This window comes from Anguilla anguilla, chromosome 9, assembly GCF_013347855.1.
Source record: "Anguilla anguilla isolate fAngAng1 chromosome 9, fAngAng1.pri, whole genome shotgun sequence".
Taxonomy (NCBI): Eukaryota; Metazoa; Chordata; class Actinopteri; order Anguilliformes; family Anguillidae; genus Anguilla; species Anguilla anguilla.
This window is the reverse complement of record NC_049209.1, coordinates 50,971,591-50,994,069: the sequence shown is the minus strand read 5'-3', so window position 1 is coordinate 50,994,069 and position 22,479 is coordinate 50,971,591. Positions and strand designations below refer to the sequence as shown.

The 22,479-nt window shown below is 45.6% G+C and overlaps 2 protein-coding genes across 10 annotated transcripts in view; one reads left to right on the top strand and one right to left on the bottom strand.

Annotated features, from left to right (window-relative positions):
• Positions 1 to 22,479, top strand: part of nbeaa (neurobeachin a) — a 164,596-nt gene that overhangs the window by 128,813 nt on the left and 13,304 nt on the right. For 8 of the 9 annotated variants that reach the window (XM_035433934.1, XM_035433939.1, XM_035433937.1 and 5 more), the window contains 7 exons: positions 3,092 to 3,216; positions 4,307 to 4,459; positions 9,556 to 9,692; positions 19,560 to 19,677; positions 19,906 to 20,008; positions 20,334 to 20,449; positions 21,002 to 21,114. In XM_035433934.1, the coding sequence (XP_035289825.1) occupies positions 3,092 to 3,216; positions 4,307 to 4,459; positions 9,556 to 9,692; positions 19,560 to 19,677; positions 19,906 to 20,008; positions 20,334 to 20,449; positions 21,002 to 21,114 (865 nt within the window). Of the gene's footprint in view, positions 1 to 3,091; positions 3,217 to 4,306; positions 4,460 to 4,985; positions 5,019 to 9,555; positions 9,693 to 19,559; positions 19,678 to 19,905; positions 20,009 to 20,333; positions 20,450 to 21,001; positions 21,115 to 22,479 lie in introns of all 9 variants that reach the window. The other variant, XM_035433942.1, reaches the window with a different exon arrangement.
• LOC118235993 (putative nucleotidyltransferase MAB21L1) lies at positions 5,738 to 12,952 on the bottom strand. The gene is made up of 2 exons (XM_035433943.1): positions 11,472 to 12,952; positions 5,738 to 5,769 (listed from the first exon to the last, which is right to left on the bottom strand). The coding sequence occupies exon 1, from the start codon at positions 12,550 to 12,552 to the stop codon at positions 11,473 to 11,475; it is 1,080 nt and encodes a 359-aa protein (XP_035289834.1). The 5' UTR covers positions 12,553 to 12,952; the 3' UTR covers positions 5,738 to 5,769; position 11,472.

Sequence of the window (22,479 nt, the reverse complement as noted above, 5' to 3'; positions counted from 1 at the left end):
GTGTGTTGGAGAGACTGGGAGGGAAATGGAAAGTGTCATGGTAACGGGGTGGGGGGGGGGGGGGTAACCTTCCCCCCCTCCATCCACCAGGCCATGGTCAACATCAGAGGGCTGGTGTGACTGTGACGATAGCCAGCCCCTCCGCCGCTGCAGAAGGCCCCGCCCGCTAATTACCGCCATTTGTCATAATTACCCGTCTAGTGGAGCCGTTTTCAGGGAAACAATGGGGTCTTATTCACTTTCCCCCTTCCCCTCCCCCCCATACCCCCCTCCCAGTGTGGCCTGGCTTCAGCATAGCGTCTCTGTTCTGAAGGGCAAAATGGATGCTGCTTTAAAGTCTGCGTGGTGTCCCACGGACCAAAAAGGCTGTTGTGATCTGATAGCGGCTTTTCCATTGGATGGGATCTGGTATCTGTGTTCCCATTGGTTGCGGTCTGATATCTGTGTTCCCATTGGTTGTGATCAGATATCTGTGTTCCCATTGGTTGCGATCTGATAGCTGTGTTCCCATTGGTTTTGATCTGAAACCTGTGTTCCCATTGGTTGCGATCTGATATCAGCGTTCCCATTGGTTGTGATCTGATATCTGTGTTCCCATTGGTTGTGATCAGATATCTGTGTTCCCATTGGTTGCGATCTGATAGCTGTGTTCCCATTGGTTTTGATCTGAAACCTGTGTTCCCATTGGTTGCGATCTGATATCAGCGTTCCCATTGGTTGTGATCTGATATCTGTGTTCCCATTGGATGTGATCTGAAATCTGTGTTCCCATTGGTTGTGATCTGATATCTGTGTTCCCATTGGATGTGATCTGAAATCTGTGTTTCGATAGGTGCTCGCTATCCTGATGCCACACACAGGGGCTGGCAGAGGAGATTCTGTGGTTTAGTCTTGTGTTGAGGTCTCACTAACTCCAAAAATATATTAATGTATTAATATATTTCAATGGCCGTCTCTGTGCCCGATCAGTGATGGGTCAAGTGGATAAATTTAGTTTTGGAGCTAAAAAAAAGCTTGAAACCTCAATTTAAGCCCTGTTTCCTCTACATCCGATCCTCTTTCCTTTCTCTCTGTTTATTTTTATGCTTTGCCAGAATTTTTCATCAATGGAGATTTGTTTCTTTTTATAAAGTCCTTGTCACTCTGACCACGGACCGTATTAATAAACCTTTATGTTGCTTAAGTTAAGCCCATCGTTGCTGTGTCTGTTTCCCACAATGCACTGTGTTTATGGCGAGGTGGAGTGAAAGTATGTGGCCCTGTCCGCTGGCCTGGCCTGTGATTGGTTCTCTCTAAGGGGCTCGCGTGTCGATTGGTTACAGGCCTGTGATTGGTCCTCTCGATGGGGCCCGCGTGGCGATTGGTTACAGGCCTGTGATTGGTCCTCTCGATGGGGCCCGCGTGGCGATTGGTCCTCTCGATGGGGCCCGCGTGTGAAGGCCCTCTGTACCCCCCTCTGCCACCGCGCCCAGGGGTTAATGACCCGAGGAACCGGCCCGGGTTCCGGCCTGAGCCGGATCGTAACCGATGGCGACCCCGCACGCGGTGCGTGCGACCGCTGAATGCGCGATTGTTGCCTGGAAACGCTGCGAGAGAGGCGGAGAGGTCAGGGGTCGCGCTGTATGTGGGTTTGGTCCTCTCGCTGCATAATTCATCGGATTATTTATTTCCTTTCTGTTAATAACGCTGTCATAATGAGAGGAACTGTGTGCAGGAAAACATGCAGTGTTAATAGGGACTATAGATATACTCTATAAGATAACACACATTTTACTGTGTTTCCTGCCTCTCACCCAATGCATTCTGGGATAGGCTCCAGCACACCCTGCGACCCTGACCAGGGTATAGATAATGGATGGACAGGGAGAGAAAAGAGAGGAAGTGATGAGGAGAGAGAGAGAGTGATTGACAGTGGGGGAGAGAGAGAGAGTTATGGTTTAGACACAGAGACTTAGGGAGGACGTTATTAAAGAAGGCTGCAGAGAGAGAGGGGCTATTTGAGAGAAGAGCGGGGGAGCGGGGGAGAGAGGTGGCGCGTCTCTCGAGCGAAAGAGAGGCTCGTTACAGGCTGAAGTGCTCAGAGCGGCTGGTGTTAAACAAGCACTCGCAGGGGTGGATGAATGCTGTGAATTCAAAATTTGAACTCGGAGAAGGACCGACGGGGGGTGCTGCAGCTTTCCCCCCCCCCACCCCCACCTCGGTGAATTATTGGGGTGAAGTGCCTGGGTCGGTAATGTTAACTCCCTGCTCCGGCCCGTGGTTCCAGTTAGCCTCTCTATCTCTCTCTCTCTGTCTGTCTCTCTCTCTCTCTCTCTCTCCCTCCCCCCCCCCCTCTCTCTCTCTCCCCCCCCCTCTCTCTCTCTCTGTCTCTGTCTCTCTCTGTCTCTCTCTGTCTCTCTCTCTCTCTCTCCCTCTCTCTCTCTCTCTCTCTCTCTCTCTCTCTCTCTCTCTCCCTCCCTCCCCCCTCTCTCTCTCTCTCTCTCTCTCCCTCCCCCCCCCCCCCCCCCCCCTCTGTGTGAAGGGAAGACAGGCCGTCTCTAAACTCCTCTTCCTGTCCCGAGCGTGCACAGAGTGGCCCATTGTGGCCCAGCGGACTGAGCTTTTCCCACCAGACCCTGCGGAGAACACTGGCCGTCGTCATGTCACACACTGAATGCCTTCTGTTTTCCCCCGCTGCCATTTCTCTGTTATTTCCACTAATTTCACACGGGCCAAGGGTGAAGTGAACATATATTGGCCGATATAAGATATAAAATGTATGTGATGTACTGATTATACGAACATTTCTGCCTCTGTCTATTTCCAGAGAAAAAGCCCTTCACTTTTGGACACTAAAACATAGTTGTGACTCTACTACCTTATGCTGTGTTTCATATCTATGCCTTATGTATATAGTCTATAAATCTATTTGTGCCTAACATCTCGCATTATCTTACCAGTGAAAGGACCAAAGTGAAACTCCAGCTACCTTGGCTGTATGTTTTTGTATTGTGAAATAGTCAAAACATTACTAACTAATGGGAACAGCTTGACCAGTAGACAGCTAGTCGTGGTCTCTGATTGGTTCTCTGTGACCTTTGACCCCCCACAGTCAGCTGCACGACTTCTGGCGGCTGGACTACTGGGAGGACGACCTGCGACGGAGGCGGAGATTCGTACGCAACGCCTTCGGCTCCACCCACCTGGACATCGCCCTCAAGACCCTGGAGGAGTACGGTCAGTAAACCCCCCCCCCCCCCCAGCCCAAACGTAGACCACGTGCACGGTCAGTAACCACGCCCCCACAGCCAGAACGTAGACCATGAGTACGGTCAGTAATGTGGTCCTTCTGGAAAAAACATCGAAGCGGTTTAGAAAGTGATTCTCTCATTTGTTCAGCATGGTCATGTGACCAGCTGAGCTGGCAGAAAAGTCCCATTGTCCATTTTGTAGGTGACATATTTATGGGCTCAGGCTGCCAAACATGGTGACTGCAATTTTAATGAACTCGTACACACACACACACACACACACACACACACACACGCACGCATACACCCCGTATCAGTTGAGAACAGACTGTATCGCTGGCTACCGTTCCCTGATCATGTGACTTTCTCTCGCTGTACCATGTGATTGCTACGCAGCATTGATTCGCTCTTTGTTGCACACAGCAGGGCCTTATTAAAGAAATGGGTCAATAGAATAGAACACTCTGAACCCCACGCTCTAATGGAGGTGAATGGAGAGTGGATCCCTTTTGAAGCTTGCAGGCTAACATATCGATCGGTGGAAGCAGCCAATGCAGTTCGATCCGTACGCACAGCACGGGGGGGGGGGGGGGGGGGTCAGCGGGAACCACTGTGGGTGAACACAGCGACCAGACTCAGGATTTTATCTGAATTACTTTTAATCATTAACTCAGAATTTAATTCTCGCTGGTCTTCAAAGGCTTGGCTAAAGAAATGTTTCTTTTTTTGTTTTCTGTTCAACAGGCAAAGTGATCGATGTTTTGTAACCTGGTGTAACTTGTGTTTCAGTGTGTTGCTATACCCCTCTGCCAATATCATCTGCATCCTGGATAACCTTTTCATCTGCTTTTTTTCATCATTTTAGTGTTTTAACACAGGTTTAATGTTCTGTCTTAGTCATAGTTTCATAACTCAACAAAACCCAGATAAACCATAACACTCATTGGTTCAGGCAAAACAGAGATGTGAGGTTTACTCACGACGCCAGTGATATGTATTTATTTGAACATCGGTGCGTACTGTAGCGTTTTAATGTGCCCGTCTAACTGGCCCCGCCTCCCCGCTGACCTGTGCAGGCACGGAGGAGGAGGAGGAGGAGGGGGTCAAGTCCAAGAAGTCGTTCCGCAGCCAGGCAGTGGCCAATCAGAGCCCGGAGACGGAGCTGATGCTGGAGGGGGACGACGACGCGGTCAGCCTGCTCCAGGAGAAGGAGATCGACAACCTGGCAGGTGAGCGAACGAGCGAACCAGCACACACCTGAGCCTGGGCCACGCCCACAGACACGCCCACGGCTCCCAGACCACACCCACAGTCACACCCACGACCCCAAGACCACTCCCACAGACACACCCACTCCTCCCCGACCACACCCACAGACACACCCACAGCCCCAAGACCACTCCCACAGACACACCCACTCCTCCCCGACCACACCCACAGACACACCCACAGCCCCAAAACCACTCCCACAGACACACCCACTCCTCCCCGACCACACCCACAGACACACCCACAGCCCCAAAACCACACCCACAGACACACCCACTCATCCCAGACCACACCCACTTGGATATGGTACTTCTCAAATGTCACATTGTCCACGGTTCCTGTCTGAGTGAGTTGGACTGAAGTGTGGAGAACGCTGTGCTCTTTGTGTTCCGTGTTTCTTTACCTGCAGCGGTTCCTGACCTCCAGGTGAGTGTGTCGCTATGCCTGCACACTCTTTAACGACGGTCTTCTACTTTTAATTTTCAGTGCGTTTGCTTCCTCGAATATTTATCTCCAGAGGCAAGTTCTGTATTTTATTGTCACTTTCGTAATAAAACTAACCCCTGGATCAGGATCAATCATTTGGCCCAACGTGTGGCTCAAACTAACTGGAATTCAATCAATGTGTATTAAAGAGCATATTTTAGAAGTGTTTGAGACTAATTTCACACACTCACTGATTTCTAGCCCATTATCATGCCAGACTAGCGATCTCAGCCTGTGATCAACTAATGGTATAGTGACAATTAAAGATAATCTTGTTTTATTAATCTGTTCAAACTCCCTCAAGTAAGTAAACTGTATTAAATGGCAGAATTAATCGCAAATGCCAAAATTTGCCATGCTTTCTCGGTGTGATTAATTGCAAATTGTAAAAATGGAGCAATTGCAACCACCTGCTGATCATTGCCTGTGTATTCTGAGATGCTGTGATCATTGACCCTTTGAAGAGTGTGTTTTTTGGAATGTCAGTGTTCTAGAACTCTATTGCTTTCAGTCACCATTAGTGATTGTGACGTCAGCATTAGAATGTTCCATTAAGAACATTCTAATCACATATTTGTGACCTCACACCTTAAAAGGAGTAAAGTCAAGCAGGACTATAGTATAAGCACAAGGGAGACCCTTTAGATTTTGTTTGTGAAGAAAATGTTCGAACAATGGTGGGATACATTTTTTTTCTTTTCTTTTTTTGCACTGAAGACACAGCTGATCAGCAAGTCCAATCCAGAGCGTCCATTTTCTTTTGGCTGTCTGCATCCGTGGGAGCCTGTTAATGTAATTTAAACACTGTGTTAGGAAGGCCAGTTGTGACTGGCATTTCCAGTTTCCAGTTCGCAGGACGAGACATTATGACAGTTGAGTCTGGAAATGCTAATTTGGTGGAACTGCGCATGGCGCTGCTGGCTATGCCAATTACAATTACTGGACCCCGAGCTTCAAGCAGGGCCCACATGAGGAGATTATTAAATAGCAGTCAGAAAAATCACTGCTATTGAGAACGCCAGACCAGAGATGTAATGTAATAGCTTAAGTTCTATAACTGGATCTTTCTCTCTATCTCTCTCTCTCTCCTTCTCTCTCTCTCTCTCTCTCTTTATCTCTCTCTCTGTCTCTTCTGTTGCTCATTATCTGAGATCCATTTTCACACCTTTTCCCAGTGTGACACACAGTGGTCTGAGCAGCGACTCATTGCGAAGAGATTTTTTTTAAATGTTAAATCTCCTCACTGGTCTCAAGATGGTATGGGGAGCCATCTTGCTAAAACAAATTTCATGTGTAAACAACCAGGGGCTCACAAGCAAAGGCCTACTGAAGTTTTTACAATCACAACAATCTGACCTTCTGATCCAGGATTTATCCAGTCCCTTAAATAACTTGGATTTAATTTACTGTGCCTGATAGAAGGTTTTCATGAATCCCATTGGTGGGGCAAAAGTGAGCTCTCAGTCACTACCTTGTTTGAACCAATCAAATGCTTTTGTGTTCCACTGCATAGCACAGTCGTTTTTTTAAAAAAAGAAAAAAATCTGAAAACCCCCCACACACACAAAGACTGTAGTTTCTAGTAGAGTCAAAGTATATATTTGCAATCAGACGATTCCTATTTTTCGAGTACAAGTTAATAGGTATATTAATTGACAAAAGTGTACTAAATCAAAAAGGCATACTGATAAGGATGCAGTTTCACTCTTTTGCCACCAGGGTGTGTGTGTCTTTGTTAAAGTTGTGAATCAATTGTTTTGAGATGATCGTTGGAAAAGAGCCCTTCTTATTATCAAGTCCATTAATGATGTTCATTTCAGGAAAGTTTGGTGCATAAACCTCAGCTGGAGCTGTGACAGGACACATTTGATTATGAATGGCATTAGGAGATGTCATTCTAGAAATGCTGAAATGAATTGTTCATTTTCAACAAGAGTGGTCTGTGATCACCATGGCATTGATGTACTCATGTTGGCGCACAGATATGTCGTTTACCTCTTTTTATCTCTTAACCCAGCTGTTGTGGTCCGGGGTTTCTGGGAAAGCGTATAAAAGCACATTTTGGGTTCATATTACAAACCATACTATTAATCATATTATCATCCATCATATTTGAGGATGGAGGTACAGTTTTTTTTTTCATTTTTTCCTGAATATTTCAACTGTATGATCAAATTTTAAACTTGCACTAGAAAAAAAACAAAACAAAAAAACATTTTTGTTGTTTTTCCTGGCTGGGCCTCATAAACCTGATTATGATGGAGCACTACTTTATTTCCCGCAGTGCCCTTGGGGGTACCCCCAAAATAGTGACCCCATGGCAGCCGGGAACTCCTTTCTGCTGTGTTATAAATATTGTACCTGATTTGAGTTCCTTCATGTCCCTTGCGAGTAAATTATTCCCAGTGCTATGCTGTCAGTACGTCTTAAAATACCGTTTCCCCCAAGAACTGTGTGTATATGGGGATCAAAGAGAGGAAAAAACGAGTCTGTTATGTGCCCTGCAATTTTAGGTCCTATCCTTTGAGATGGAATATATGTGTTATGAGAGGCAATTGTCTTTAAACTCCAGTTCAAACGCACGCTTTTATTTTATCCTGCATTCAGACGGTATAGAATCATAAATGCTGCATCTAGCCTACGTATAGGCCTGTAATTGATGGAATTTGTTTTGAAACCGTACCCTTCCTTGGCTTGTTAGCGCAGCCTACATTCTGCAAAAGGAATCTGGTTTGTCCTACTGGTTTCTGGCTCTTTTTTTTTTGCCTTACAGAAAAATACTGTTCAAAATTCCACTTATGTTTCAATACAAACCAGATGAAACCATTCGATCTCAATAGTTCGTCATCCCACATTTTTTGAATAGGGACTTGATTTGACAGGTTCTGACGGTACTGTGCGTTTGTTTCATTTGACGTACGTCAGGTTAAGTGTTGCGCGTGAATGATCACAGAGGTGCGCGCGTCAGATTTGATTTGATTTGACTGACGTCTTCTCGTGTTCTCGTGCAGGCATCTCAGACAAATGTGCTCTTCACGATTCTGACGGGTGAACTGAAGCCTCGTTTTAAGAAGGAGGCGGCAACGGTCTCTTTGGTTTTAAAATGATGACGGTCACTCTCCCTGTGCCTACAACTGGACACTATTAAAAATAATTTTTATTTTCACTCCGTCAAGAATAAGAATATAATTAGGGAGCTATTTTATTCTAACAACAATATCCCTTATTTTTTATTGCCACCTTTATTTTCTTAAATTCAAGCGTGATTGAATATCAATTGTATTCCCATAAAAATCCTAATTTTGTAAGTAGTGTTTGACAGATTATAATCTACAGAAATATGGTTAACGGTGCCATGCTTTCTTCTGATCTGTGTTAACGTTCTAAAATGATATACTTACTAACCATGTCTGCATTATCCTTGGATAATTATTTCCTAATCTTTATTTCTCGTGATGGAGTGTGTTAAATTCATAGTCTTTTTTTCTGTCTACAATGTCCGAGGGCCCTGATTACTTCATTTGGGTCGCAAACATTATGTTTAGAATATGTTTTTAAATTAAGTTTGCAAATTGCAAAATGACATGCCGTTGCCATGGAGCGTTGTAGTTCTTCGGTTAAATCACTGTGGCCTCGAACTTGAACGAACAAGAGAAGAACATGCCCCTCTTTTTAATAACTCATCTAAGAAGCGGCCGAATAAAGTTGTTCCCCCATATTCATAAATATACGACTTTATTGTGCTTTATGTTATCAAAATAAAATGCGCGTATGAACTGCGCGGGGCTGTGTTCTGTGCAGTATCACAAGTAGCCTACAGCCTGCTTCGGTTGTAGATACAATAATAATAATAATAATAATAACAATAATAATAATACGGTTATTCAGTTGAATGGTCTGATATGAGGGAACATTTATAAATGACTGTATCAGATATGACCTTATTCATAATATCTGATGTCAACGAATGACGGTTGACACGCAGTGATTTTTGACATAATCCTGCTGAGGCAATCCTCGTGCTTTCTGATTTGATTTTATATTTTGCATAAATTAAATGGTCTATTCGTTGTTTTAGCTATCTGTCACGCATGCATGAATAAAAAATAAAAACATTTTGAATAAAAAATTAATTGAATGAATGAACATTTGCATGATTTATTTCGCGTAAGATTTTTTAAAAAATACAAACGACTTTTGCGCAGTTTCAAGTTAAACTTAACGGTTTAACTGTTTTGTATCTCGGTTCATGTGAGCTCAAATTAGTAGATAGAAATCCGTAACTCTAGTAAAGTAGGCCTTGAATATTTTTTTTTGTGTGTATTTCTGCCATAAATAGAGGCATTGAGGCATTTCCCCATGAACATTTTGTGGATTACAATTTGAGTGGTTATATTTCTTCTTGGTCCTAATTATTTGTACTTTTTCGATTTATATTTTTAGTCTCCACGCTGTTTGAAATGTCTCTTTGAACCAATCCCAAGCCCACGTGCATTTAATCTTTAAACCTAACGAAATTACACAGATTCATTCTCTCGCTTAATTTTCTGCCCTACTTGTCACTTTTCAGGCCCGGTGGTTTTGAGCACCCCCGCTCAGCTCGTGGCCCCTGTTGTCGTGGCTCGTGGGACGCTCTCCATCACCACCACTGAGATCTATTTTGAAGTGGACGAAGATGACCCCGCATTCAAAAAAATTGACGCCAAAGTAAGTTTTATTTTCATTAAAAAATATATATTAATAAATTATAAATAAATAATTTCAAATTTTTCTTAGTTTCATCTTATTTTCCAGCTTTCAACTAATACTGGACCTGAGATGTTTCAGATAATATTTTTGTCTTGAGAAGCCGTGTCAGTAACTATTTAATTTTGTTGACATCATCAAACATTGGCTGCATGTGCACAGTGAAATGTTCGGTGTTGACTAAACTCTGATATAGTAAATTTTACTCGGGCAGATACTTTACCCGCCTCTCCAGAGGCCGAAAACGCTAATTATTCTGGACGAATTTTGTGATTTGCAATTTTGCATAAAGTTTTTAGTTAACTGTGCGTTTGTGTGTTTGTGTATGTGAGTGTGTCAGAGAGAGATTATCTTTGACACCTGTTGGCAATTCATAGGCCTACATGTGTTTATTGTCATTTTATTACTTATCGCTGCATGGTGATGTATAACGGAAAAATATTTTACAATTTTGAATTTTACTTTTTTAAAATGATTTGACCATATCGCCTCAGAATGCATTATTTTTTATGGACCATATCAGTTTGCCGAGATGAACGCTTGAAATATTAATTTTATATTACACATATTATTTTCCTTAGACAAAAAATTGGATTGGACACCTCACTGATTTAAATGTAGCTTATGCTTTACAAATAATTCCTTATATAAAAATAGATGTCCTTATCCCTATACATAGAGAGAATCATACGAGAAAATATAGAATACTTAGGCGTACATGAACATATAAAAACATAAGGTCTATGCCAAGAATATTATATTTTGTTTAACATTTAGCTGTGTTGGCATTTAGAATTCATTTAAATTGTATGTATGGTTCTTCTTGCCATTTAGTTATATTACAATGATTTGAGTTTGTAGTCTTTGACGTTTGTGCTATGAGTTGGCCTACATATACCTGGATATAACACTTAACTGCGAACGATTAATCAATGTTGACACAAATGTAATCCTTATTTTTTTTATTAACTATAAATCGGATACATTAATGAAAAAGATCTAATCACAAATTGTATAATCCAGTGTAGTTCAAGTGCAATTTTTCAAGAGCATTTTTGCTTGCATACACAAGCGAATTTAAACAATCAGACAAAAGAATGTTAGCGCACATTTAAATACGAATTCAAGTGTATTTATGGAATGTTTTAAAAATCAAACATTACCATGAACTTCTTAACTGGGGATATCACAAACACTTCGCAATGACAAACATCACTGTGGTTTACTTTAAATCGATTTTCTGACATGTCAGAACACTCCACGAGTAGCCTGTGAAATTGTTTTAATTTGGGGGTCACTGAAGCATTTACCATTTCTGACAAATTGGGGCCACAACGAATATGCGCGTGCCGTATGAACATGTATAGTTCTGCTCTCTCTGGGCCTTTGACAGCACGAAGCAGGTTACTAAGGAAACGCAGCGTATACGGGCGTTGGAAATAACGAAGAAATGTCAAGTCCCGCTTTCACTTTGATTCAACGCTGACTGGGTTTTCTTTCTCGACACATAACAATAACAAACTCCACAACCACGTCAAAATACAGTACTGATATAAAAAGCATTTAAGGCCAACTATAACTCATCACACAGTCCACCAATTCCGTTCTTTACGGAGCCGATGAGAACATGATTGAAAACAAACGCAAAATATATAGTCCGAGTATTCACAAAAACACAGCCTCTGAATTAGGTCTTTTGTTTCTCTTGCACTACAGAGAGATGTACTGTAACGAGTTTACCTCATAGTTTTTCCAAGCTCTTGGGGTTGGTAAGAATTTCTCTTGCCAATCGCCAAGTCTGTTTGGCGGCGTTCTCGAGTGCTGAGCTCGGTTTCCCCTGGAACAGGTCTAAATTGGGCAAGAAATAGTGCGGACACCTTCGGCACTGCAAACACGAAATAAGCTGTAGCAATATCCCATTCAGGCGGTCCCCGAGACAACTCTCGTCCCAGTCGCACTCCCGGGGGTGTTTTTCGCATTCGTACGAGACCAGCGTTTTCATGTGGTAGTTGTTGAGCGGCTGCCCGGGCAGCTCGAGGTGGCGGTCCCTCAGCGCTTTGAGAACGGACAGGCATTTCTTCCTGCAGCCGCCCAGGATCAGCCGGTTCTCGGCCTCGGCGAACTGTAGGACCCAGGCGTCGCTCTCCGCCGAGCTCTGCTTCCCGTTCAGCGAGTAGCATTCCTTGGACAAGAGGTTGAAGCCCTCGGCTTTGACCTCCGCCACCCTGTTGGGTCCCGGCCAGGGAACGTGGGGCATGGGCCAGTGGGCCGCGCTCCTCGGCCATATCCCCGTGCACTTGAACGCCGGGGTGATCTGGACCACGTACCTGTCGCGGATGCGCAGCTTCACCTCGCTGGTGTCCGCCACCATTTTCACCACGTCTCGGTAGCTGCACTTGTCCACCGCCTGCGCCACCAGCGTCTGGAACCGGGAGCGGATCTTGCGAGCGGAAAGGTATCCCGACGCCGTGATGAACTCCACCCACAGGGACATGCTTCTCTTGCGGCCGTCGCTGAGTTTGAGCACGGCGCAGCCCGGCAGCGAGCCGTCGTCCACGAAGTTGAAAACCCCCATCTGATTCAGGTAGAGGACTACCTCGAACTCGGTGGGCGAAACCACCTCCAGACCCTCGTAGCGGTTCTCCATCTCGTTCAAGGAGCTGATGAAGCGGGGCTCCTGGACCTCCACCTCCTTCAGGACGTCGGACACCACCTTGCACACCTCCCTGATGGTCTTGGAGACCGCCGCCTTCCGAGACAGGCATTTCTCGTTGTAGTATTTGTTCAGGTGGTACACTAACTTAGCCTGAGCGGCTAACATATTCGGGCAGAGATCCGGATTGTACACCGGAGTCTCGCAGTACGCCGACGGATCCAACGCGGTGGACTGTATGGGAGCCAATTTTCTAGAATAAATAATGCTATTTTTAAAAAAATGAAAATGTAGCAAAGAAAGACAAGCTTTTTAAATGTCTTTGTAGAGCATCATCGCATTTGGTTCCCCCTAGTAACCGTTTCTTGAACTTTCTTTAAAATATCTCCGTTTGCTTTGATTTGCCTTGTATGGCTGTTCAAACTTTATAGCAGCGCGCGCTGGAGATGCACCTGCACGACCCTCGACCATGGAAGTAACTCCTCGGATTGTAGTTCTTCAGTTGGCATCACCGCGTGGAGTGACGGCATGTAGTCGGACGGCTGTGGAAATACGGAGTGGCTGTGCGCGCTCCCGTGGTGACGGCCACCTCCGCTGCCGGGTTTAAGTCCAGACACACGCCACACAAAATTATTATGAGGAGGCCGTGGGGCGGGGAGGTCCAATCACCGCCGGCTTCGTCACTGACTGCCTGTTATCGGCGAAAGATTAGTTAGTGCGATTCGTCGGGTACTAAATCCAAAGATATGGCTATAGAGAGCAGCAAAAACACGTTGGGGGGGGGGGGAGGGGGAGGGGGAGGGGGGGGGGGGGACGAATGTTAAGTCTGCTTCGGACTTTATTTTTTTATTTTTTATTTTTATTGCATCGTGTTGGAATGATTTTGACCAGTGGATTTGATTGACAGTTTCAGAGATATTTTTCGGTTGTGTTTGGTTCACAGTCTGATAAGAAAAAAATACAAACTGTTTTCGTGGTCTTTGATCATAACTGACACTATCGCATGATTTTGTGTAGTCGACTACTGAGTTGCGGATCTTTTAAACCCGAATTTATATAACATCAACTACGGGATTTCCATATCCGAAACTATAGACGGCCCAAACGTGTTCCACGTAGGCTACCTTTCTCTCTTGAAATAGAACTACCTTTCTCTTTTGAAATAGAAAATTTTATTTTATGATTTTTCCCCTTCCCTGCAAGTGCAGCGTATTTTCCCAGAATTCAGATTTATATGGTCACGCATCGTCTGTTTTTGATATTGCGTCTGCTGCCTAAAAGTGCTGTTGGCCGACATCGGGAATTCATAAAGCCTATAATGACGTTAATGTACTCGAACGTGTTTTCAACGCGTGCTTAATCGCCAGTTCATTAAACACCTAATGATTTCGACGGAATTATATAAAGACATTTTTATTTTAAAAAATACACCACATATGGGTTATTTTATTGTCTTAATAATTTCACAATGAATGTACGTTTCAACAGTTCTTTATAAATGAACAAATCAGACATTGTTATAATACAAGGACGCAATAAAATGGAAATGCTTTATAATTAAGTTTCCTTTTCGTTATAAATGTGTATGGTAATTTAATGCTAATTAAGGATTTATGTGTGGAAAATATAAAATGCATTGGCTTGCTATATATACTGTATGTATATATGTTTAGTTGTTTTTCCCCCAAGTTACGTCAACCTGGGCAGTGTCTCAAAAGGAAAGTTCAAATGGGAAAGTATTAAAATATTAAAATGGAAAAAAATTCTGTAAAAAAATTAATAAATTTTTTAAATGATTAAACTATGCACGTTTACACAATGCAAGTGGGAATCACTTATGTACTGAACTTAAAAAGCGCTGCCAACTTCAGTTGAAGTGTTCATGCATTGTATCAACCGATTACCATGTGCCATTACAAAAATGTAGGCTATCGTACTACATGCTCTTACGTACGTGTATCAGGGCCACATGTTCTTAGGTGCGTGTAGCTGGACCACATGTCATTACATACTTGTATCAGGAGTCCTGCATGTGTCAGGTGACTCAGTTTAGGAAAGGAAACTGCTTGAGATGGCACATGTCCCGTCCACCAAGTTCCAGACTTTCATAAATACGTCATTACAGTTTGTGATATTTGTGTTTGTGTACAGTATGTGTACTGTGTGTGTGTGTGTGCATGTGCATGTGTGGGTGCTGTATGTGTGTGTGTGTGTGTGTGTGTGCTGTAGATGTGTGTGTGTGTGTGTGTGTGTGTGTGTGTGTGTGTGAAAGAGGAAAGAAAGTCCACTGGCTGGACGAGTCCTCTCATGTTACTCATGGAGTATCTCACCAGCTTTACCAGCGCTGCCTTTCTGTCTCTAACCCTCACCCTCCTCCTCCTGCTGCCACACAGGCAGTACAGACCTCCCTGCTTCCCAGAGAGCAGCTCCAGAACCTTCTCTCTCCCCTTGGCTGTGTTATTTAATAAGGCCTTTCTTTCATGGGTTGTTTTTCCTCACCATAAACGACTGAGACACTTCTGGGAAAATGGATTTCTCTGGGACATTGATGATTTACATCAAAAAAAATAATAGCAGTGCAAATAGCAGTCATTAAAAGCTCATAGATATGTGTTGAAGGATTTCATTTCACATATAAGAAGCTATAAGGGAGTGCTACTTTAAGAGAAGAATTAAATGAGGCATATGGATCATATTTTTATAGTTTTGTTCTTATTTCTGATCACAAAATATTCAAATCATTTTCAAATTCTGTATGGAACTAACATTCAAAATGGTTAATACAGTAAGTATTATGTCATATAAAACATTGATACAATGTAGTTATAAATAAATATCTTTATGAATGCACAAAAGTTCCCACGGCCACACAAAATGGCGTCCCGTTGTGCATTTGTTATGAAGTGCACGCTGAGGTGACGTACGTGCGGCTGGCCTTGCTCTGATTTTAATGCTGCTTCTCTGGAGTAGAGCCAGAGCCATAAATCTGACTTCACTTAAACAGTGAGGGGAACGGCGAACCCCCCCCCCCCCCTGTAAATGGGCCTTGCCTTGCGCCCAGATCTCCCCAATTTGCTGCTCGAATGGCTTTTGAAGGGGGGTCCCGCTCTCTGCAGAGCAGAGGCGTGTGGGGGGAATGGGGTGTGCCCCTATTCCTGTTTGCTGTCGCCCCAGCTGTGCGATTTTGTGGTGTATGTTTTTTGCGAGAGGGCGAGGGGCGTGCTGGCGCTGTTTTATGAACTTGCGGGGGCCCTGGTGGGAGATAATCTGCGCCCCCCCCCCCCCCCTCCCCAACATGGGGGCTCACCCAGCTGCCCTGCATCTGAGTTGACTACGCAGCCCTGCTGTTAATATTCCGCTCACCTCGGTCCTCCCTGCTTCTACTGAGCCATTATCACAGCCGCGTGCACAGTGCTGCTTGCTCTGATTAATGTGACTGATGTTGTCGTGTTTCTCCCACAATCTGTCACTTATGAGGGACGGACCCCCCCCCCCCCCATCCCCTGATGTGTCCTGCTGGTTTGGGGGGAGCATGGTTTGTGAACTGGGCTTATGACTGTGAGGTTGTAGGTTTGAATCCCAGGTGAGGCACTGCTGCTGTGCCCTTGAGCAAGATGCTGAACCTGAACAGCTTCAGTAAATATCCAGCTGTATGAATGACTGTGTGTTTAGAGAATGTAAACAGTGTAAGTTGCCAACAGTGCCTGCAGATGCAAGTCAACTACCTTGTTTGTTTCTTTCATATCTTGAGACTTCCCATGATTCCCTTTGGAACAGTCATATAGACATTATTGAGATTTTAGGTGAGGCGTGTGCTGTAGTCCATAGGGCAAGCTGTTGATGATCCATGGGAGAGAGTGTCCCATGTTTGGGGGAGGTGGGGGGGCATGGGTTTGATTCCCCACCATGGCACTTTTGGTACTGTGATCCCGTCTGTCTGTTGCCCTCACTGCTTTCCTCTGGTCTGGAGAATAGTCACCTTCAGAATTATTTTGGTGTTGAAATGGAAAGCTGATACTGTTTTCTGTTCTTGATAAGTCCTACAGATAGCGTGTGTTCGTATTAAAAATGTTTTTCGTGGAGGAGAGCTGGGGGGGGGGGGGGGCCGGGGTCGTGACATTCCCGAGAAGCTTCCCGCTCAAATCGGTTGTGAAAAGCGCCGCGGAAGAAAGGCCAGCGGTGGGCCGTCCGACAGCGCTAACGCTAACGCGACGCGACTTCGGCACAAAGACGAGTCGCCCCCCCCCCCCCCCTCCTCCAGCCCCCCGAGTCCCCGCTGGCTGGCCTGCAGAGACCCCTGCTGCGGGAGCTCATTAGGGTGGGGCTCCCCCAGAATGTGGCTCTGCGCTGGGGTTAGATGGGGGGGGGGGGCAGGTAGGGGAAGAGCTGTTGCTGGCTTCGTTTAACTACAAATTTAAAGAAAGTGGGCTGCTGGGTGATTCTTCCTGTTAAGGCTCTGTGCTAGTACATGGATGGACTCCATGGTCTGGTATCTGTAAAGACACTTTTCTTGTGCATGGTTGGGCTCTATGGTGTGGTATATGGTAGGGAACTGTTCTAGTGTATGGATGGATTTTATGATCTGGTGTCTGTTAAGGCACTGTCCTACTGCATGGATGGGCTCTATGGTGTGGTATTTGTTAAGGCACTGCTCTTGTGCATAGATGTGCCCCATGGTCTGGTATCTGCTCAGTCACTGTTCTAGTTGTGTGGATGAGCTCTATGGTCTAGTATCTGTTAAAGCACTGTTCTAGTGCATGGTTGGGCTCTATGGTCTGGTATCTGTAAAGACACTGTTCTAGTGCATGGTTGGGCTCTATGGTCTAGTATCTGTTAAAGCACTGTTCTAGTGCATGGATGAGCCTCTTGGTCAATGAAGCCACTTGACTGTGTTTAAGTAAATTTTGAGTAGATAAGTTTCCCAAATAGAAACCACCAATCACCAGTAAAGCTGCTAACCCCTAAATCATATGAAGTGGCATGTAGGTTTATCACTATGCTTTCTGTGCAGTAACAATATGCCGTTCTGTAGTTTGTATGGGAAATGAGTGCATCTCCTCTCAAAAGTGAGATTTATTAGGCATCTCATTTTTCATTTTAATGTTTTTCCTTTGAGAACTTTAGATGTACTCATTACAGAACTGCAGCCTGTGTGTTTATGTGTCCTGACAACGGCTCCTCGGAGAATGTTGTGTGAGGAATCGAATCCTTCTGTGACTTCCCTGTACAGGGATGGGATTTTTTTTGCTTTTTGAGAACGTGCCGAACTTGGCATCGCTTCCTCTTCTCTGGGGAGGGGTGGAATGGGAGCAGGGAACCTCATTTGTCATCAGAGAGCCCCCCCGACCCCCCCGTCCCACCCATGGCGGGGTCTGGTACAAGACGACATGTCGCAAGCCTGCTGGCTCTGCTGGGTTTGATGTACTCTTTCACTGATTAACAGAGACAAGCGGGAGATATGGGGGGAGAGAGAGAGAGGGGTGAAGAGGGGAAGAGAGAGAGATAGAGAGGGAGAGAGAGGAAAAGAGGGAAGAGAGACAGAGAGAGATGGATTGGGGAATATAGGAAAAGAGGAAAGAGAGAGAGATGGAGAGGGGGAGAGAGAGAGAGAGAATGGCAGAGACCTCTTTTTTTTGGTGAGGAGGCTGACATGAGAAGGGAAGGAAGCCCAAAGAGGGGGTTGCTGGGAGATTTTGCCGGTCCTGGCAGGAGCCCTCTCCCAGTCCTGGAGTGGACTCCCTGTCCTGAAAGGAGCCAGGCTCTGGTTTTTTTTGGGGGGGGAGGGTAGTTTTTCGGTGGGTCACATGACTCCGGGGAGGACAGCTTTCGTCAGGGCGGCCCAGTCCAGCGCAATTAGCCAAATTACGCCTGTCCCACCGCAGGGCCAATCAAGGGCCTGTCAGGTTTGGCAGGAGAGGGGGGGGCACTAAGTCCCTCTGGAGAAACACCCCCTTCTCCTATGAAGACCTGCCTTCACTCTCTCTCTCTGTATGTCTGCTTGTTCGCTCACTCACAAAGGAGGAAAGAAGAAGAAAGAGGGTGCGAGAGAGTCTCTCTCTCCCCCCCCTCCCCCTCTCTCTCGCTCTCTCCCTCTGAGGAGCTTGTCTCCAGACTTGTCTCCAGACTATCCTTAATTTTTTAATTTTGGTGGATACGGTGACATCTGTGGTGACTGGCGGTCGCAAAAATTAATTTTCACACTCCAAATACCAGTTCCATATCTATACACACACACACACACAGTGATCACCCGCCAGCTGCACCCTCTTTTGGGAGGGGGTCCCCACAGTCTGTCCTTGTTCCCTCCTGTCCTGCGGTGACGTGATCAGGTGGGGGCTGACGTGTGGTGCAGCTGTCAGACCTGTCTGTGACTGGAGGGGGCGGGGGGGCTCCCAAACAGTGCCTGTCACACTGCTGACAAGTCTGACACATCCAGGACTGCCTCAGTCGACAGGCTCACTGTGTGACATGTATTACAGCACTGGTTTGGTGGCATGGGTCCGGGGGGGGGGCGTTGTGATTGGACCCAGGGGCTGTGTCTGGGACGGGAGGCGAGGGGGACAGGGTGCCCCTGTTTGTTGGCTGGAGCCCAACGCTTTGTTTTTTGACAAATTTGTTTTGTGCTTTGTTTGAAATTCAGACCTCATGTTTTAAGTTTGTTTTCTGTCTCTGGTCTTGAGAAGCTCCACACGAATGATCTGAGGTCTTGCCCCTGAGCTGCACTGGTTTTGGATGTTTGATTTATTTGAGCTCTCAATGTTTGTAGACAAATAAGTGTGTGTGTTTGTGTGTTTGTGTGCATGTGTATTATTGAGCATTCGTCTGACTTACAGAAATTAAGCATTACATATGTTCCTTCCAGAACATTTCCATACAGCTCTCTGTTCAGGGAGTTTAAAAGGACATTTTGTGTATATTTCTGTGTGCACTGCTGCATTAACATTTCACAAAAAAACAAAAAAAAGGTGATTGCAGAACTGGTGTATCGTCATATCTGCATGGGACTTGGTGGTTACTTCGCTCCAGCTGTGCCTTTTTTTTAACAAAAAAACACTGTCTCCCTCTCCCCCTTCCTCTCTATCCTTTGCTCCCTCTGTCTCCCTCTCTCCCTCTGTCTGTCTCCCTCTCCGTCTCTCCTCCTCTCCCCCTTCCTCTCTCCCTCCCTCCCTCGGCAGGTCCTGGCCTACTCCGAGGGTCTGCATGGGAAGTGGATGTTCAGTGAGATCCGCGCGGTGTTCTCCCGCCGGTACCTGCTGCAGAACACCGGCCTGGAGGTCTTCATGGCCAACAGAAGTGAGTCTGCCCTGTCTCCCCTGTCTTTACCGCGTAAAGTGATTCTTTTTTTACTAATACTCAATAAATAAACTCATGTTTGAGGGTAGAGTATGTGCCCTTCCTTTCTGTATTTCCATATAATCAGTTATAATTCCATGCATTTCCGGTTGGGTCCGCACGTCCTTGAGTACGTCTCCATTGTTCCTTTTCTTACCTCACTTCCTGTGATGTCACTTCCTCCCCCAGCGTCCGTCATGTTCAACTTCCCCGACCAGGCCACGGTGAAGAAGGTGGTGTACAGTTTGCCGCGGGTGGGCGTCGGCACCAGCTACGGCCTGCCGCAGGCCAGGTAGGGCGTTTCGGCAAAACTCAGACCGTGCTCACCATTTACACACAGGTTCACCAGGCCAGATTAACGCTACTGAGCTACAGATTACACCTGTAATATAAAATTGCATTAGGAATTCTGCTTGCGTTTCTCCTTACAAGTGTGATGTGTGAGCTTACGTATATGCTTGTGTACTAGCCTATATGCCTATATGATATCACAGCTTGGATCATACCGGAGTCTCATTGCTTTTGGCTGCTGCAAACAGTCCCCACTAATATAGTGAAACGTGAATGTGTGTGTGTGTGTGCGTGTGTGTGTGTGTGTGTGCGCGTGTGGTCTCTAGGAGGATCTCCTTGGCGACCCCACGACAGCTCTTCAAGTCCTCCAACATGACCCAGCGCTGGCAGAGGCGTGAGATCTCAAACTTCGAGTACCTGATGTTCCTCAACACCATCGCAGGTGAGGATGGATTGGAACTCATATTTAGAATGGACCTTGTTTCCTCCTGTCCGCATTTCCAGTGACACGCAATCTGCCATCTGAATATGATTTCATTAATAAAGGTCTAAAGATTGAACATCTGGGCCCCTCAGTGCAGCTGCACAGGGGCACAGTCATGGATACTGGCTTGTGTTGCCATGGTAGCTCACTTGCGTCCAATCAGGTGCGAGGCCCACTCGTGTCAATGTGTGGTGCTCTGGTCTGAGTGTGACCTGGCAGCTTTTCTGAAGGAAATTAAAGCTCTGTAACACACTGCACCTGGCAGTTATATCACCCCCCCCCCCATGAAATTAAGACAAAAAACAAAATCCCATTTCCTGTGTTGTATTGTGAACCTGTGCTTCAGGTATAAATAAATGCTATAAAGCCAAGTAACAAAACTGATTGATCTCTTATTTCTTTAAACCTTTTTTAAAAAATGTTTTGAGATATTTCTCCCCAACCGTGCTCTTTGTTTAAAATAAAAAAAAATTTAAATCCTCTTTCTCTTTCTCTCCCTCTGACCTGTAGGGAGGACCTACAATGATCTTAACCAATATCCCATCTTCCCCTGGGTTCTCACCAACTATGAGTCTGAGGAGCTGGACCTCACCCTCCCTGGAAACTTCAGAGACTTGTCAAAGGTACCATGCCCCCCCTGCCCTGCCCCGCCCCCATAGAGCTCAGTTATGCTAACTATGCTGTTCTCTCAGTTTGTGTTTCTCACCGTTTCTTCTCTAACGCTGTAATGTCATTCCAATTAGGCAACTTGACATTACTAAATTTAAAGTGAGAGAAGGAGAGGGAGGGAGGGAGGGAGAGGGGAGTGAGTGTTAGTATTTTTCTTATACTTTCTTTGACATATGAATTTGTTTTTACTCTTTATCTTCCATTGACTTATGAATTAGTTTTTATCTGTTACATGTCTCTTCACCTCTGACAGTTTTACTATTTCACCATTATTTTCTCGTGCCAATATGGAGCGACTGAGAGAGAAAGGAGAGGGAGGTGCCGATAAAGTGACATAAATAGAACGGGAGAGTTAGACAGAGAGCGATAGAGGGAAAAAATATTTTCACACGTCGTATTCAGTGAGACATTGCAGACACCATATTTATAGCCGTCGACTCTGAACTCCTTAACAGAGCACAGAATGTACCGCGTGTGGCAATTTGCCATTACTGTGTGTAACAATGCGCCTTTACTGTGTAACAATCCACCATTACTGTGTGTAACAGTGTGCCATTACTGAGAGGTGTTGTGGTCCTGTTCCTGGAGCTGCTCTGCTCTCCCAACGCGTCGCGTCCTCCTCCTTCATGCTCTCTCCCCCCGGCAGAGTGTGTCATATGGGCTCATACTGAAGTTGCTCACCTTCCGAGCAGCACCGCAGAACCGTGACAACCTTCGCAGTGAAACGCTCAGCGTTCAGTCAGCAATGACAAAGTTTACACGAGTCCCGCAAGGAATCTGATGCACCGTTAGCAGAGTATGTAAAAAGGCACACTGTCAGAGCTGATTTAACACTGAGCTGTTTGACTGTGTGGGACGAAGCGTGGCTTTTAAACAGGGGGGGTAACGGCCTATCTCCCTGTCCGTCTGCATGTCTGTTTAATTAATGCCCTGTGTGTGCAGACTCTAAAAGGGCCCATAAGTCTTAGAGCTGGTGTCTGTTTGAGCGTTAGTTCGGTGGAGAGTTTGCCTTCTAAATCTCTCCGATAGACCTGTTGAACCCCCTGAAGCAGCATGGGACACGTCGTAAATTTAGCGCGCTGGAATTCAGCGGCAGTTAGAGCGCTGTCTTCCCCTTACAATACCCCCCTGAGCTCTCGCTAAAAACTCGCTGCTGCCCCGTGAGTTCTGGAGTGGTACTGCAGGCACTATGTGTGCAAGCCAAGCGGCCAAAACCGGGCTGCGTTTTTAATGCTCACTTCCTGGTCTTGTTGGGAGATGTTGCTCACTAGCGCCAGTGCGTGTGCCTCCAGATAACAGCTCTCTGCTCTCAGTTTTTT